This window comes from Porites lutea, chromosome 2, assembly GCF_958299795.1.
Source record: "Porites lutea chromosome 2, jaPorLute2.1, whole genome shotgun sequence".
NCBI lineage: Eukaryota > Metazoa > Cnidaria > Anthozoa > Scleractinia > Poritidae > Porites > Porites lutea.
In genome coordinates this window covers 30,783,487-30,801,244 of record NC_133202.1, presented here as the reverse complement: position 1 = coordinate 30,801,244, position 17,758 = coordinate 30,783,487, and the positions used below count along the sequence as shown (strand labels likewise).

Genomic DNA, 17,758 nt, shown 5'->3' with positions numbered 1-17,758 from the left:
AAAGAGCAAATTTCATGACACCCCCTGGCAGTAAGTTAAACAAGGTCAGAACATAAACTCAGATGTGGTCATAAATTGTCCCACAAATTTGCCTCTGTTTCTGCAAGTCAGTTTGGCACAAAAGCATTGCATCCTTAAAAATTTGTTTTATAAATTAAGGCACTTATAAAAAGATTCTGCAACAATACATTGACTTTATGATCTTCAACCCTTGCATGCTGTTTTCATCACAGTTCAACTGCAAATCCATTCGTTTTAAACAAATTTACAGTGAACAGGGTTGGAAATTTCTTTCCATCACTGTCCAGCCCACAAAAAAACAAAATGCATCAGAGTGTAAGAAGAAGAGCAAAATTAATTATTGTATCTGTCAAAACGTATTATAATCAGTTGTAGTAACAGTACAATAAAAGTTGTTCAACACATTAAAAACTGTGCACTTGCCAAGCCAGGTGAGTGATGAATGTGTTTTTACTCGGACAACTGCAGTTCTCACATGCACTGGTTTCCTGTCCTTGAGAGAATGGAGCAGCATGTAGCATGCAAGGGTGGTGGGATGCACATGTATGTTGTAATAGAACAGGTAGTGATAGGAAAGACTCCAGACAGGACACTAGCAATTTATTCTCAAGACAGGACACTGTATGTGAAACTCATCTACTCTTAATTCCTCATTGCCAGTCTATTCCTAACCACTCCTTTGGCCACAAATCCTTGCTAGGTGCTTTTCATAACTGCATCACATTATTCCAAAACCGGTCATTCTGTATATCTAGCTAGACATTCTTCTCTTACAAATAGCATCCTCCATCCAACAATCACATCATTGACAGCTACATGTAAACCAACATTTTACAGACTGGTGTCATGCTATGAGCAGATATCATGGTCACCCATAGCCTTGTATAGCCAGTAATTACCGCCAGGAAAGATGACAAAAGTGTAAAAGTTCTCTCCACTAAGGAAGTGTCCATGTTCATTCTTTTTCCATGTGACTGGACAGTCAGTAAATCCCCACACAGTAACTGCTACCCAAGGAATGGAGCTGGATTTAACTAGTTCTCTGTGTCAAAAAAAAAATCCAGACGTTACACGCTACTCTGACTAAAATGTTTTTCCTTCCCAATTTTCTCAAATACTCTAATATTGTTATATATTTAGAGCCTGCGTGAAAAAGCAAAAAGTTGACAAGTCTGCATTTCTTCATAAAGTTCAAAAAATTTAAACGTTTTATTAGTTTAGGACTGCCATTAGGTGTCTCATAGGGAAGTGAGCTCCAGTCCTTCTAGGAATCAAAGAAAATCTTTGAACAATGGCAGGGACCAGCCCTCTACCCTCCACTTTTAGGCAATGTCATAGAATAAGCACAGCGTTTTTATCTTCAACAGAACTGGAGCTTAAGACCTAGTTTCAAAAAGAGCATCAAGAGAAGGAGAGGGGGAGGGGGTCTATTGTGGCTGATTGCCAAAGTCAGTGGACATGTTTTCCACAGATTTTTTCTCCAAGATAACTAAAATTCATGTTTCCCTCCTAAGGCAAATAAAGCCAAATGACACAACTTCTATGACTTTTTGCATTACTTTTGAAAATTAATGTTTCAACAAGAGGTAGTGTTTGCATGGAGGCTTTTAATTCCTACTATAAACAATCCACCACAATTATCTGATGCTAGAGCAAGGGTTAGCTATAAACGTGGTTAGATTCTAAGTCAGACTTGGAATTCCAGGACAATTTTCATGTCATTTCCAGAGTAAAAGTAATATTCTTTATAACATTTGTCTTGTAACCAAAAGAGTGGCAGGGGTTGAGGGACCAATTAGGGTTATTAACCTACCGTGCTGCATTTACCAATGATAAAACAGAGCTGGTTGTTATCAATCCAGTCCAACGGCAAGTCATCATCTGGGTTAGGTCTCGTGATGGCTCTGGACAAGATAATGTTGACACAAAGCTGTCTGATGCTGCCTTAGAACTGAGAAAATAAATTCATTTTAAACATAATTTATAGGGCAATTTATAAAAAGAGGCAATAAAATTCACCCACCGGTAATGAATGCAACTATTGCTGCGTGACTGTCTGCCAGGTTGTGGGAAAAATAATTGAGGTTTTGAAATTAAATTGAGTGCATTCAGTTGGACTAAGACATGTCTAGAGGTTCTAGAGATTTAATGTGAATTCAACTGATAGAATTAGCTCAGTCTGGCAATATTATTATAATTTCTTTCCTTAACAGAGAAGAAAACATAACCCTCAAATTACTTCGGAGTCATTCTATCTAGTGTACCTAAGTTGCAGGAAGTTTTCTCGCTTTGATTCAGAAAAACAGGGAAAACAAATAAAAACTTAATATAATTATTTGTGTCACTACTTAGACGGTCACCAGTGGCCAGCTAGAGCTACTTACAATGATAAATAAATAACATTTATGCTTTACCTATTTTGAAATCAAATCAAAGGCAGTATCAGAGTGACATTATATGAAATTATGGGAATGATACCCTTGTATGTACTTCTTTACTTACAGAGTACTGACCACCATAAAGACAAACTGAGTAATAAAGTTCTGTGTTCTACCCAGCTTACCAATCAATCCCACAAGCAACACAGCCTAGCCACTCTAAAAAAGACATGCAACTGCACACATCAAAGTTTTCTGCAGTCAACCTCTCTTCTGTGAACTGTGACCTACTGTAGTTGATAACAGGAACTTTTTGGTGTTTGGGCACACTTTGAACATCCTCCACATTACCCAGCTTCTGAAAATTGTATGAGCTGAAGAATGCATGAAGTTTTTCTGTTGAGGTGCACCCTGTAACAAAAATTATTTTGTAAATATAACCCATTACAAGTGTATTTTAGTCAAGAAGCCAGCAACAGAGATTATAATTTGTGAATTACATTATTATCCGCTTTCCAAGCATGACAATGAAAGAAAGCTGAAGACGTCATCCCTGCACATGACATTATTTTTACATTTTTTTATTACAACCTGTAGGATTACATTTTTGGCATACCATTTTCTGGGAGAACACCAGGTCTGCTCTCATATTTCCATAGTTTCTCACCATTAAATTATTTTGTTAATTCAAAGGCAGGTTCTTTCATGAATTAACGTTTTCCTTATCTCTGGTACATGTAAATACAAGAACTGCCTGGGGTGTTTTAAAAAGCCGTAAGGCATACCTGCCAGCCTCCGGAGATCTAAAATCTAGAGACTCTCTATTTTGCACTACACCCAAAAAAAAAACCCCCCTGAAAGTCAACAGCACCAACACCCCAACACCGCCCCCCACCCCCCACCCCCATGCCAACAAATTGACTTAGGACATTATATGACATCTTACATGACGTACATGGGATCAAAATGCGCTTTCATCATTGCAATGACGAACTAATCTTTGTGTGCAAAAATGTCCCAGAAACTGTACAATGAACAAAAAAAGTTTTGTTCGAATTTTGTGAAAAAATGGACTAAATTTCAAACTGAAGCACAGAAATGCTGAAAAGTCAATTTTATCCGGGAGATCAGGAGATCTGATGAAAAACTTGGAGACTCCCGGGAAAACCGGGAGAGTTGGCAGGTATGATAAGGACCCCCCACTTGATCATAACTATCATCTGCATCCCTAGGCCTCTCAATTTAGCTTCTTCTGTCAAACAAATAGCCTCTTGAACTATGATTATTCCAGTATTCCAATGAAAACTATTTTAGTACTGCCTTGACCTATCACCCAAATTTTAGAGGAAAAAGATTGAACTAAAAAATATCACCATAGTTGTATAGGCTGCAAGAATTGACTGCCTATAGTTAACTACTGTGCATAATAATTATACTGTTATGTACTATTTTGCTAACCTTCACATGTCCAGCTCATAAGAAACTTGAATGTTAAAAGTTGGTTATCTTTTAGACACCACCTCACCCTCTCATACTGCTTCTTACCAGGAACAAAATATGATGATGCCAGGTCAACTTCTACAACTGAATAAGGCCAAATGTCTATATTAAATAACTTCAAACATACTGTAGTTAAAGACTAAAAGGCCCAAAATAACTTCTGATGTAATATCACCTCCATTATTTTGATTTCCATGATATACAGCACAAATTGCAAGTGTCAGGGGAAACTCGTAGATACAATACATGTAGTTACAGTCAAATCAACAAGACCATGAACACTGGAAATATTATTTTAACAGGAATATTCAATGTGTTATGACAAAGAACACACAAGCTAGCAACAAAACTACTAACATTGTTGCTTGCAGTTTAGTTTTCTCGCGCCTGATAGGCGTTTTCTTGCGATACAATAACATTCCAGAAACATTTTATAGTATTTATAGTTTTGTTGGTCTGGCAACAATAATTATTGAAGTCATAATAACTTATTATTAATGAGGCTTTATTTCAGCTGTCTCTTCAACAGACCGTTTTGTGGTAAACCACCTTTGAAATAAGCCAGTATAATATTATTTTCTTATATCCCTGTTTCCTCAAACACTTACATAAAGGGAGGCCCAAGAAAATACAGTGCAAGAATGGCAAGAAATGGGAGAGAAGCCAAAAAAAATTCTGGTCTGGTTCAATGAAGCAGTGTACCAGAATTTTGTAACCTTAAATGTGGGTACTGACATAAAAAGAACAAACCTAAACCTGATGATACTACTTAAAACCATACTCACTGAATCTGTGTTTCTTTTGAAAAGCTGATGCCTTCCCTGTAAGACCCAAGAGTTCATAGGTGTCTTTGTCAAGAGAAAGAATCAATACTCCTAAAAAATAAAAATTAAAAAAACAAGTATTCTAATAATAATCTTGTAAGTACTTGGCATTAACAAGATAAACAAATTATTATATGCATAGTCAGCTCCCCACCCCACTACTTGACATCAAAGAGGCCCAGTCAGTCAGTACATTTTCCCTGAAACTGACAATAATCTTTGTAAATATTGTTTATAAGTAAGACTTTCTAGAATTATGTATATTCTATTTTTATTTATTATTTTTTTTATGTTTAATTTTTTTGTTGAGGGCCACACCTAAATTATCCGTGGATATCAAGTGAATCACTTGTTAAAAGAAGTATCTATCTATCTACTGCTCAGAGGTGTTATTACAAAAATACTCACAATTGTCCACACAATACAATACCATGGAGGATGGGGAGAGGGTGTTAACTTTAATAACCACCTTCTTGCCCTCTTACATACCAATATTCAAGAAATTCTTCAGCCGTTGTCCAGTTTGTTTCTGAAAATGTGCTGCATATGTGTTTTGTTTACAGGACGCAAATTTGCAGTGACTGACAAATAATGTGTGGTTCCAGAAAATATCCATACCCGCCCCCACCCCCCAGGATTTTCCGTTCCAGTGCGTCTTTGAGGACCCACCTACCCCCAGGAATTTCCAGAATTTTTGAACAGGGACTTCTTACCACCCTCAGAAATTCAAAGTGGTTTTGGTACTTCAAAAAGAAGAAAGTGAATACTAGCTCAGTTATGAAATATAGTTAAATTTTATTACAACAGTGTAAACTTTTGTCAAGCTTATTAGTCAGTTAAGCTAAGCCATCAAGTTTCCAAATTATGTCTGTGTTGTTTTTAGGTAAGCTTATGAGCTTAAACATTTGGGGAGCAAAGTCTAAAACGTCCATTCTACATTCTACAATCATTTTGAAGGGAACTTAAGTTTCACTCTTTTAAACAATGCATTGAGGTGAAAGACTGACTCTCAATCAAGAGGTGTTCTTAGCAAATGCCATACTATGCACTGTAGTATGCCACTAAGGCCTATGCTCCAGACACCTCCTCTACTCTGTACATGTTCCCTTGTGCACTCTATAAAAACTAACCAAAACTATAATAATCAGTGCCTGTCACGCAGGCTACATTTAACCCTGTGTTGAACTAGCATATTGTCCAGGGGGGAATGTGACTAACCTAAGTTGATTCTGAAGAACATTTTCTCTTACACCTTTAATATTCATGGATAATCATAGTCTAGAAGACACCAGGAAATTGATAATTATCTAGGTTCATAGGTTTTAACCTGAATTTAGTTTAATATTAACCCTAACTATACAGGCTAGAGGGCACGGATACAGTAAAGTTATGTTCCTGGTAGGCGCTTCACACTGTTAAAGAAAGAATACCAAGTGCAATTGGCTCATAATGTACCTTTTAAAGCGTACAGTAAATTCATTTCATACCTGTTGGAAGAACAGCAGCACAGTTACCAGAATCAACTAACGTTTCCCAGCTGAGAGCAATGAACTGACCTGAAAGAAACAAGCAATAACTGGAGCTGAATTGTCAATACATGTAGTTGACAATAATAATCCAGTCTGCATCAATGGTTGTTGACAGCCATAGTGAAAGAGACATATTTCCAGGCCAAAAATTCTTTTGTTATTATTATTATTTTTATTATTTTCACGCCCAACTTCGCTAATACAAGATCAATGGAAATACCTTAAATCAGTAGGTATTGCTGCTGGATGTGTTTATAGGCTAAGATCAAAGTAATAAAGAGGCAAAACAACAACTAATGTTCGGTATCTGATGACAATTCCCATTTCCAGCATTTCATAATGATGCATAAATTAAACTATGAATTAATGTCACAGACATGATCGCTGACACGCATCCAACCATCTCTTCTCTTCTAAGAAAGTGGTAGAAATCAAACCTACAACTGATCATAAACCAAAACAATCTAATTTTAATTACTGGACTGAAGTGAGCATTCTTCTTATCAGAGACAAAAACAAATTCCTATATATCCAGGCTGTCATTTCAAACAAAGTGGATTAGCAATTGTGAAAATAAACTAACAGTATCATTACCTTTCTTTATAAACGTTTTGATAAACTCCACCTCTGTGAAAGCATACAAAGGAATCTCAATCAAACAGTAATGATCCTGGGTTGGGGTCACACCCTGAAAGCACTGAAGAGCACTGTCCAAGGAACAGTCTGGGATGACAAGCTGCACCTGCATAAATTATACCAAGTCAATATTCAAGCAAAAGCAGAATATTATATTTTTAAAGATACATTGCCTTATTTTTTTCAGATATTCTAAAAAGGTTTGGAATACCCTACTGGAAAATACATCCCTAACTTTACACAGGAGTATGAATTCCCATTCAACTAAAAGCGTATCAAGACTTCATGCCAATGCTAGAGGACTGATCCCTTGCACCAAAAGAAAGTGATTCTGAAATGCCAGTATCAGTACTGCCACAAAAGTTTAGATTTTGTTCTTAGAGCTTGCTGCCTACAGAAATTTTTCACTTTCAGCAAGACATCTGCTCTTATAAGTATTTTGGAATATTTTCAATCTATCCTCCATTGAGTTTCTTGAACTGTTGGTTTCAGCTCCTTTGTGTTCTTTCAGTATACATTTTCTTTTTAAAATCTTGTTGCTTCTCTATATCATCATGAGTGGGAATTTGCATGGGAGCAGTTCCCAGAACCTCATTTCCACAACTCCCTCCTACTTGTTCCCTGGGACAAACCCTGAGAATGAGGTTGCAGTTCCCAAAGATTCACATGAGAGTCCTGACCCTTTGGGAGGAAGAGGTCCGGTTAGCATGTCCCCAGTCTGAATTTCAAATCCTGTTGTTTTATACATTGAGGAGGAAGCCATGCTCAAGTCAGTATTTTACTACTGCATTTGTGCTGGTCCTCATTGCTGTCGCAGTTTCAAAATTAGTGGCATAAACAAAAACATCTTTGTGTCATTTGTTAACATTTCATCTGTCACTTTTTCAGGGACTAGGGTCATGTTACTTTCTGGAATTTAACCCTTACAGTGCCCCATAAAAAATGTTTTTTTTATCAGACTTGTCCCTCTGCCCAGGAACCATACCTGATGCAGCCTTACTACATTCCATTAAGAGAGCCCTGGAGTCCATACAAATCCTGGGGGGGGGGGGGGTACTCCCTTATACAAGCTATATAGGTTTGAGCCACCCCACCGGGTCTGGTTTTGGTCTGAAAACAGGTATATACTTTGCCTATTTTGGTTTGGAATTGGGTATGGTTTTCAAGGGTACTATGGGAGTGTATGAACATACTTATTGTTTCAATTCCAAAAGAATAAGAAAGAAGTAGAAATATGCGAGTTTGAAATTCATTTGAAGAATTTTTTGTTTGCACACTGAATCTAAGTAATGATGATGTAATTTTTACCTAAAGGCCAGGTCAGGAACCCATAACACAGGTCTGAAAACAGGTATAGATTTTGGAGGTTTGGTCTGAAAACAGGTCTGTAAAGTGACAAATTTTTGGTCTGAAATAGTGTCAGGATTTGGAGAACCGGGCGGCACACCCCCACGAAGAATTCCCAGAAGTATACCCCCCACCTCCCCCCCCCCTCCCCCAACCCGCTCGGGATATAAATGAAACGTTTTAAGGTTCAGGGCAGTGGGCAGTGAGGGGAGGGCGACATGTCAGTCCACACCGACTTTGTTTCGCATATCTTCACACAGCCCCGGCATAATAAGAGCTCATATGACTAACTTCATTGAGCTCTAGATTTACACATGATAAATGTTGCACGCACCATACCATAACCCTGCCTGCATCACGTGGACAAAAGTAGGACGCCTCGCTAGCACGGGAGACAAACAAGGGCCATAACTTGCTGGCTGGCTAGTTACGGTGACAGAGTAACTCACCGAATGATTAAAAACGTGGTCTTCTATTTGACCCTTGTACCTCTCCTTCTTATCCTGAAATGAACCCTTTTCAATCGTGAGTCTTCTTTTCGGCGTGCTGAACCTTCTTCCATCGGCCATTGTCGGCCATATTTGATAGACAGCGTCCGAGTAATGTGGGGACCTGGATCGATTTAACACCAGTCTTCTCGCAGCCATCACAGTTGAAAACATGGCGACTACCGTGGAAGAGATTTGTCCGTCGGAAGAAACACTTACACAACGAGAAAGCGAAGCTTCTATTCAATGTCCTACACCCGGATGTTCGAGAGTATTCCATAATCGTCCATGCCTCAGAATGCACCTTGTTAAAACTCATGGCGTCGCTGCGAATGATGAAGAAAGAGGTCGTTATATTCGTGGGCAGAAGACTACAGTTAAAAAACATTATTATTGCCCAGTGAAGCACTGTGTGCGAGGACAGGGTACAAAAAGACCTTTTCCTCGTATGTCACAGCTGAAGCAGGTAATATTATCAAACAAAATGAAGCCAGATTTTTTTTTAAATTTATGTGAGTAGAGGATCAATTATTAAAAGGAGAAATATAAAATATGGAGAACAAAATTTTGACCCTTCGGACAAATTTTTCAAAGGTGGCGACAAAGAGGTGCAGATGGCATCATTTAGAAGCCAATTGCAGTGCATAGTTCCCAAAACCCTATAGCAGGGTGATCATTAGGCATCGGAGATAGGAGAATTCTCCAGTTACCACTAGGTAGCCTATTACTATTTTTTATTCAGACGTGGGGCCTCTTTCAAAATATTCTCCTGTGATGTTACACCTTTCTCCTGCTACTAGAATTTGTGATGAAAATCCTGCCTATAGACTCACACGCATACTACACTACATACTGTACTAGCAAGAAGAGTTACCTCGAGATGGTGCAGTTTGTATATGAAATCTACTATAAGTCACTGACAAAGACATTATATAACATCAAAGGTTATTTATGGTAACAGACTATTAGTGCTCTGGTAGAACTTACACTATTACTTTCATTCTTCTTCCAGCACTACATGACAGTTCACACAGAGAAAAAGAATATCTGTAGCAAGTGTGGCAAGGGATTTGGTCTACTAGATGCTTGTCGTCGCCATGAGCTTAAGTGTGGACAGCTGTTTAACTGCTCTTGCGGATGTCCTTATACAACACTGGAAGCACTTCTCACTCACGCAAGAAGGCAGATGCATAAAGTGCCTGAATGCTACCAAACAAAGAAAGAAAGGTGCATTATTTAATGTCGTTCTTACTCATCCTTAGCTTGCATCTAAACAATTCCTATATCATCACAATTGTTTTTTTCTAACCATAACTGCAAAATATTGTCAAGAGTGGCTTCTGCACCCTCTACCTTGCTCTTTACCATGACTTACACATGAAGTTTAATTTCTGGGGATATCATAGTGGCGAAAACAAGTTATCAAATTAATGTTTTATTACTTAGTGATCGGCAGAGGGCTTAACCTCCTTCAACGGAAATGCATGTAAGTGAACTAACTTTTGTGGTGAAAAATAGTACAATTTATGCTTTCTGGGGTGTCTATTTTTAGAGAACAGGCAAGAAAACTTAAAATTAAATGTAGTCCTGGTAGTTGTCCTTCTCCTCAAATCTAAGACTGTCTAATATTTTTGTTTCCAGCACAAAACCAGTAATTCCAGCTACAAAAACAGTGGCTTTAGTTGTTGTCAATACAGCTGACCCTGTGAGTCAAACTAGGGAAAAGAATTCTGGAAAGAAAGGGAGACCAGGCCAACAGAGCATGAAACCATGTCTGATTCTTCCTAAACCTGGCCCTGAAGGTTACTCTATAAGAAAAGTTGCCAAGTCTGTGCAAACACAAACACCACTGGGAATGCATAGCATGCATACTCAAACACCCAGATGTTGGCCAAATGCAGAGCAGGGGTGCGACACCTTCACACAGACACCCCCACCAACTAATAATCAGCAGTTTCAGTTCAATACCAGTGCGGACAATCTTCAACTAGGCTTGAGCCAAGCTTCAGTGGGAACGCAAGTGGCCATGTTTGCAAATCAATGTGATTTTGGTGTAGGTACTGATGATAGCTTCCTGGCACAGTTAGGGTGTATTACAGGACACCCAGCAAGACAGCCTTTTCAATATGCATCAAACCTTCCACAGGATACCCAAGTTGAACAGCTTCCTCCTATTACCACTTTTGTCGCAGCACAGGAGAGGTCTGCATTTGTTTCTACCAATGAGAACTCTATGCAGACACTGACCATTGATCCTTTATGTTTGAACAATCAAACACAAACAAATCTCACCAACACAGATGAGCTTAGACCTTTAAACAGTACCCAAACCCAGACTTGTGGCTTAGAACAGGTTCCCCTGGAAGACAATGAAACACAGACTTTAATTTCGTTGTTGGGCATCGACACTGCTAACTCTATTGACTCGGGCACTCAGACGCAGCACTTTCTTGATGATTTGTTCTGTGTTCAAGATATTGAACTTACAGAGTCTCAAACCCAAACATGGTTCTCTGACTACCCACTCACCTCTCCTGGTCTCGATAGTAGTGGAAGTGATTTTGTGTACAAAGCGCTTGATGATTTAGTTGATATACACACACAGACTTCGATTGTCATGTCTGACTTTAGTGAGCTATCTGGAGACACAGTATTTGCCAACTCTCAAACTCAAACATTACAAAGTGACTTTGGTGGCTACAATGTCTTGTCTTCAAGTGCTCAGACAGACACCCATTGGGCTCAAGTGGCACAGACTGTAGGACAGGTCAGCAATGGCTCTCTCATTTCTACAAGCTGTCAAACACAAACAGAGTGTAAAGACAATAAATTTGCGACCAAACTTTAACATCGGCTGATTTTGCACAAATCCAGGCATGGAAATGTAATGCTAGATGTTTTAGAAATAGACTAATCCCTTTATTCGAGAAGTCAATCACCCCAGGGCATCTGTTGACAACTCCTATTAAAGTGCCATTACACATTAGACATGGGTGTAGTTTCTTTCCTTGCAAATTTTGCACAATCCAAAATGACAGTTGATCTTCCAGGCAGAGGCTCCTTGCTCCTCATTTCCTAAGTATATTAAATCTTTCTTCACTTCATACTTTACTGATCTTAAAAATCCTGCTGTATTCCATTCTGCTGTCCTAGACCTTACATAATAGATGGAGGCTTTGGCGCAATAGGGTCCTGTCTGTCCAACGATGCTTGCCAAAAGTTAAAACTGGCTGACAGAACAGTCATTTTGAAAATGTTAGGCTCAAAATTTTCCATAAAAACCCACCACTGCCAAGTATACCATTTAAGAGTAGACTGATCTGGCTGAATGGTTCTGATAAATAATGGAATTCTCCTTACAGCTAGACAGGTCTGACCAGACAGTTTTATCAAATAGAAAGTGCCCCTAGATTTCTATCTTTCATTGCGCTACCAATGCTGTGATGTTCCCCTGCATTTCAAAATGAACCCTCTTTCTCAGAAAAAATATTACTAATGTGTTAAATGTAAACTGGATAACCCATGATGTGAGATCTGGATTACCAAGGTCTGGTTACACTTACTTTATAGTTATTTTAAGGGAGTACCCCATGGGGTCCAGGGTGGAGATACTTTGTGTCCTTTTTAGGTTGATAAGCTGCTGATAATGTACTGTACTCGTATTCTACAGATCATGTCCAGCAGGATTTTTGCACCCCAGGGTTGTACACTGTGCTCTAGGCAACACTGAAAAGTACCTGTTTTATTTGTTCTTATAGACATTACATGGAACTGTTTCCCCAGGTACTCCTAGGAAAATTATTTTGGTGGGGGTATGCCACCCGGTTCTCCAAATCCTGATCCTATTTCTGACCCAAAAATGTCATTTTCCACATCTGTTTTCAGACCTGACCTCTAAAATCCCTACCCATTTTCAGACCTATGTCATCATTGCTTGGATTAGGGGGCGAACAAAAAATTTCTTCAAATGCATTTTGTGTTTGTATATCTCTATTTCTTTCTTATTCATTTGGATTTGACACTGACAATAAATAGGTTCATACGCTCCCATAGTTCCCACAAAAACCATACCCGATTCCAGACCAAAATGGGCAAAGTGTATAGCCCGTTTTTAGACCAACAAGGCCCAAAAACCATACCCTTTGGAGCAGCACCTACCTATCTGGCTTAATGGCTTATATAAGGGAGTAACACCATCCCCCCCCCTCCCAACCCAGGACAGTTTCCTAGGAAATGACAGCCTTTTCTAGACCCAAATTTTTGCTTCTATGGCATGTTCCAGGTTCAACTGTTTAGAAATAAGACTGGCATTAAAATGGTCAGATTTGATTTTAGGTTAAATTTGATTTAACCTAGGTTGATTCTCAATTCCTTTGTCTCCTCGTCCTAAGAGACAGAGGAAAATGAGAATCAACCTAATAAAACAATTTAACCTGAAATCAAATTTGACCTGTAACATATATACAGAAGCATGTAATATGCTTCTGATATATACCACGGCATTTTCTCACTTGAGTCACTTTTCATACTCTTATGCCCAGGGGGTATACTTTGGATTTCAAGTGACAGGGATGATCAAAGAATTTGTTTGGGTTTGAAATTTTTCAATATCGGGATTTTTCGGGTAGGAAAATTTTGGTAAGTATTTTTCAGGGTAGCTTGATTTCAGTAGGGACTTTGGGGGGTATTCAAAACAATCTGAAGATTCGTAATAGTTCCCGCGTATCCCAACTGCGTAGTTCCTCTGGAAATTTTTATGGTTGGGGAATTTGGCATGGGATTTTTTTTTTTTTTTGGGGGGGGGGGTATAGTTTGGTCCAGGGATTTTTTTGTTTGAAGCCCTAGGGATTTTGGGTGGTTTCTATATTTGCCCCCATTCGATCTTCCCTTTAACTTGAAATCCGGAGTACCCCCCTGGACTGGTACGATTACCTGGTGCTGAATAAGCCTTCAAAACAGACATAAAAGTGGAGGGAGGTGGGGTGGGGAGAAAAAAAGCCTGTAGCAGAGTCATACCCAGTTGTTTCTCTGTATCCACACTGTGTTTAATGGGAACGATGTAGTGAATTTGCAGTGCATCAAACGGAAGAAAAGAAGAAAAAAGCGGCATTGCATGCATCAATTTGTCTTTCCATGTGCCTTTGCAATAATAAATAAGGGGTAAATGGGTATGAGTCTGAACCTGAAGGGAAACCCCCCCCCCCCCCCCTGCCCTAAGTCACCTTAGATAATTAAACTATGTATTACTTTACACTACTTAAGGTTAACTTTATTATGGAACTTTACATCTTGTGTGTATGTACAATTTTGCAAAATATCCTGCTTTTTTTTTGAAAACTTACATCAACACCTGAAAGTGAAAGTTCTTTGTCAATAAATACATGAATTTTCTATGTACAACCAATTTGTATTTTCCAATAACTGTGACAGTGTTACAAAATAACATTTTCTATGTACATCCAGTTGACCTTATTCCTTTTTTCTAACTTCCACAGCCATATTTCAGAACTTGTATCACATTGTTCCAGACAGAAAGAAGTCTGTATAAAAAGTGATGAGACATATTCTTGCTTGCTTACATCTGCTAAGTCTTCTTGCAGATAAAGGAGCTTTGCATGATTATATTATATTATAAAACTGAACCCTGAAAAGCTGCAAAACTACTGTGTAGTAAGAAGTCAAGTAGCTTTCACTTGAGGAAAATGGTTTTTGGCTGTTTCCTTTGTAGAAAAAAACAGAGCCTTTTTTGGTTACTATTGCTCTTTAAAACAAAGTTGAAATAAAGGTATATTCCATGTCTTGATCCAGTCAGTTTAGCCTTGTACTAATGTACAAGTAGGACAGTATTTTTTGTGTTTAGTCAAAAATCCCAAAGCATTTGAGTCATTTTAAGTCCTTTAACTAGTTCTTTCTAGTGTACTGATTGCCTGGATTGATTTTTTTTCTAGCACATGAAAATTATCCTTGGGATTTCCCTGGGTTGATTTCGAATTTAGGTCAACTAAGCTGGGAGGGGTCTAGTAGATCCGGTGATCTTTAAGATAAGTTGACATGGCATTACCCAAGGATGTAAGAAAGGACAAAGAAAGCATAATCAGTTCTCACAATAGTTTGCCAAAGCCACTTCCAGCTTTGTTCCTGATACACTTGGTAATAACGTCTCTGAAATCGTTACTCTGGCTTTTTCCACCTTTCTGTCCAGCTCTTGGGTCAGTTTTTCCAAAGCGTCATTTAACTTTCCTTTACTGGGCACCAGATTTGCTGCCTCGCTAAGAGTCAGTTTCTTTCCCTTCTTATTGTGCCTTGGAAGAGAGAATGCCTTTGAAAACCCTGCTGATGGTCTCTCTGGAAATTTACCGTGACTTGCCGTCATATAACTTGATGGGTATGTGGGGTATGGATAGCCTATAGTATTTCTAGTAATAGGCAGCCAATCCAATTTCCCCTCCCCACCTGGCCCTGTTCTTTTTTTCTGGTTCAGAGACTTGTGCTCCTTGGATTTCCTGCAAACCTTGGAGCAGGACGAATTGTCTGATTTTAGCTTAGTCTGTGATTGCAGAGCCTTGCTTGCCAGGAAGGCATCATCAGCAGTTTGTCTCTGTATTGGTGTTATTTTCTGTAATGGTTTAAGCTCAGTACAGCTGCTTGTGTTTATCTCAAGTCTGCAGTCTGACTTTGATAAATCATGAGCTCTAAACCTGCATAATTCACAGACGGATAGAGTTGGGTTGCTCTCCTTCCTAGGCGGCACCGCGTGTACAACTTTAATTTTGTTATCCTCTGTTCTAAACTGTGTTACGAGAGGTACAGATGTTTCATAACTGCCGGGAATTCTGCACACCTTGTCCGCGCAAAGCCGATAATCTTCCCCGGCCAGAAAGCTTTCAAGAAGTCGACGATCGAACGACAAAGCAGGATCGCTAATTGCAATCCCTCCACTGCTAGTTTCCTGAAAAGTTATTATGCCACCGTTCTCGAGAACAAGCGTTTGGTTTGGATACTTGTGTGACGTAAACATATTCCGCAAAACTAGTAGCGGGGTTCTCTCCACGTACTTCAATGTTCGAGGGTCAATGATATATCTCCAGCAAGGAGTATCATAAGACAATACATCTGCGTTTTGAAAATTCCGCATATTCGCTTTTAATTGTCTATTCCCTGGCCACGTTCCTCCAGCTTTCACGTTGTTGATTTCACTCCCGCTGCTTGAATTCGAATTTGTGATCATTCCAACGAGCCGCTTAACTTTCGAATAATTGCTCTCGGAATCAGGGCTAACCCGCCAGTATTTTTCTTTCGTCTTTTTCTTCCGATCAGCTGAAGAAATATATCGAACGTTCGGCGCAGCGTCTTTCCAGCCACAAGCAACTTCGTCCAGACTGCTCGTGAACACAACACGATCATAGTCTTCTTCCTCGATCTCTTGGCTTTGGCGCTCGCTAAATTCTAATAGCTTTTCGATTAAATTGCGTTCCACGCTATTTTCCTCGCTGTCCAACAAATCAGCTGTATCATTTTCCATGGTGTTTTAAAACGAAAACTTCACTTAATCAATTATGCTCAATTCATCGTGCTGTTCATTTTCTCGAGCCGCCGACCTCATCTGAAATTCCTTTGAAAGCTTTTCCTTTGATTTTGCTTTTTGCTAATGTTGTTGCTAGGCAACGCAGAGCGGAAACTGCTATAATTAGCATTAATCAGGTGTCAACTTGACTAGCGACTTTCAATGGCTAATAGATCGTTTTCACTGTCACGCAACAAAAAAATAAATTGAAAACCGTCCGGTGAAAGAAGCCAAGAAAATGACATGTTATAAAAAACTAATATTTAAACAATTTGTCCAAGTCTCAGGTCTTTTTGGCCCACAGTTTCCGAGTTACTTGCCGAAACGTTTCACGCATCTTTGTAGAGCTTTGTATGGAGACGCCATATTGGTGCACAGTTTTGGTGCACCAATATGGCCGCCGAAAATCAACAAAAACATCTGGAGTTCACTTGTTCTATAAAAGCTCCTTCTTTACACTCGAGATCTAGCCTACGTGCGCATAAACATATCTTCTAATACTTGAAATGGTTATACTGCTGAAAATCAAGAGGAGAGACTTATTTTCAACGAGACAGCATTCCCATTTTGGTGTCACGCACTGTGAAAACTCGGAAGTTCAAATTGCTGTATTTTCGAAATGAAACATGCTATGGGACTGAAAACTTGTACAAAGATTAACTTTTTGTTTATCTTCAACCTAGTGTAAATAAAAATTCGTAAAACCTCGCTATTTTGACTTTACAATTTGATGACGTCACTGTGAAAACCATCTATACTTTACGGTTTCCCTTTCGGCATTGAGCCAGGGGCTAAGTTTATTCTATTTTAAATACCTAAATTTCGCGTTGGTTGTTTCATTTACAACGCCCTTCTACCTGGGTTGCTTAATGACCTTTCTATTTCTGAATAACCAGCTAATGGTGTCTATTTATTGCAATTGTCTGACTTTCAATTACACTAGATTTGCATATCAAAGACATAGTTCTTGTTATGATGTAGCTCATATTTTCACCTTCTCTCTTTATCGTTGTTTCTATTCGTATTTGACAATCCGAAAAGAATGTACTTTCTCGTGGTTCTTGTCTACCACATTGCGTTGCACGCGAGACAATTTTCACTACACCACCCCCAAAAATGCATTGAAGCAGTAACTTATGAAAACAATTTAGCGGAACTGAATGGAAATTCTGTCTAATCTCTGGGTTAATCCCTTTTCCTGTAATCCGAATTAAACTGAAAGCTAATCCCCGATAAAGACTGTACTCCATGGCAACAAGCCAATTATTACCCAGCCTCTAAATAAAAAAATCTAAATGAAGGCAAAACCATGGCGACAAATACCTTATAAAGACCTGGAGCAGTAAACATCTTGAATAAGAAGTAGAAAACAGTAAGCCGATCTTTAAGATAAGATAAGATTAAAACAAAACTGGCAAAGAAAGTATTTGCAATAAACTTCAGTTTGATTTGCAACATTTTACCGCTTCAG

At 38.8% G+C, this 17,758-nt stretch overlaps 3 protein-coding genes across 3 annotated transcripts; 1 reads left to right on the top strand and 2 right to left on the bottom strand.

The window, feature by feature from the left end:
* Positions 1-604: 604 nt before the first annotated feature.
* Positions 605-8,890, bottom strand: LOC140928297 (ribonuclease P protein subunit p40-like). The gene is made up of 8 exons (XM_073378033.1): positions 8,685-8,890; positions 6,847-6,994; positions 6,211-6,279; positions 4,685-4,774; positions 3,858-3,983; positions 2,585-2,810; positions 1,835-1,972; positions 605-1,063 (listed from the first exon to the last, which is right to left on the bottom strand). The coding sequence occupies exons 1-8, from the start codon at positions 8,880-8,882 to the stop codon at positions 871-873; spliced, it is 1,188 nt and encodes a 395-aa protein (XP_073234134.1). The 5' UTR covers positions 8,883-8,890; the 3' UTR covers positions 605-870.
* On the top strand, positions 8,872-11,661 carry LOC140928296 (uncharacterized). Its single transcript, XM_073378032.1, has 3 exons — positions 8,872-9,189; positions 9,736-9,950; positions 10,365-11,661. The coding sequence occupies exons 1-3, from the start codon at positions 8,896-8,898 to the stop codon at positions 11,569-11,571; spliced, it is 1,716 nt and encodes a 571-aa protein (XP_073234133.1). The 5' UTR covers positions 8,872-8,895; the 3' UTR covers positions 11,572-11,661.
* Positions 11,662-13,976: 2,315 nt separating this feature from the next.
* Positions 13,977-16,343, bottom strand: LOC140928294 (uncharacterized). Its single transcript, XM_073378031.1, has one exon. The coding sequence runs from the start codon at positions 16,243-16,245 to the stop codon at positions 14,818-14,820; it is 1,428 nt and encodes a 475-aa protein (XP_073234132.1). The 5' UTR covers positions 16,246-16,343; the 3' UTR covers positions 13,977-14,817.
* Between the last annotated feature and the right edge of the window lie 1,415 nt (positions 16,344-17,758).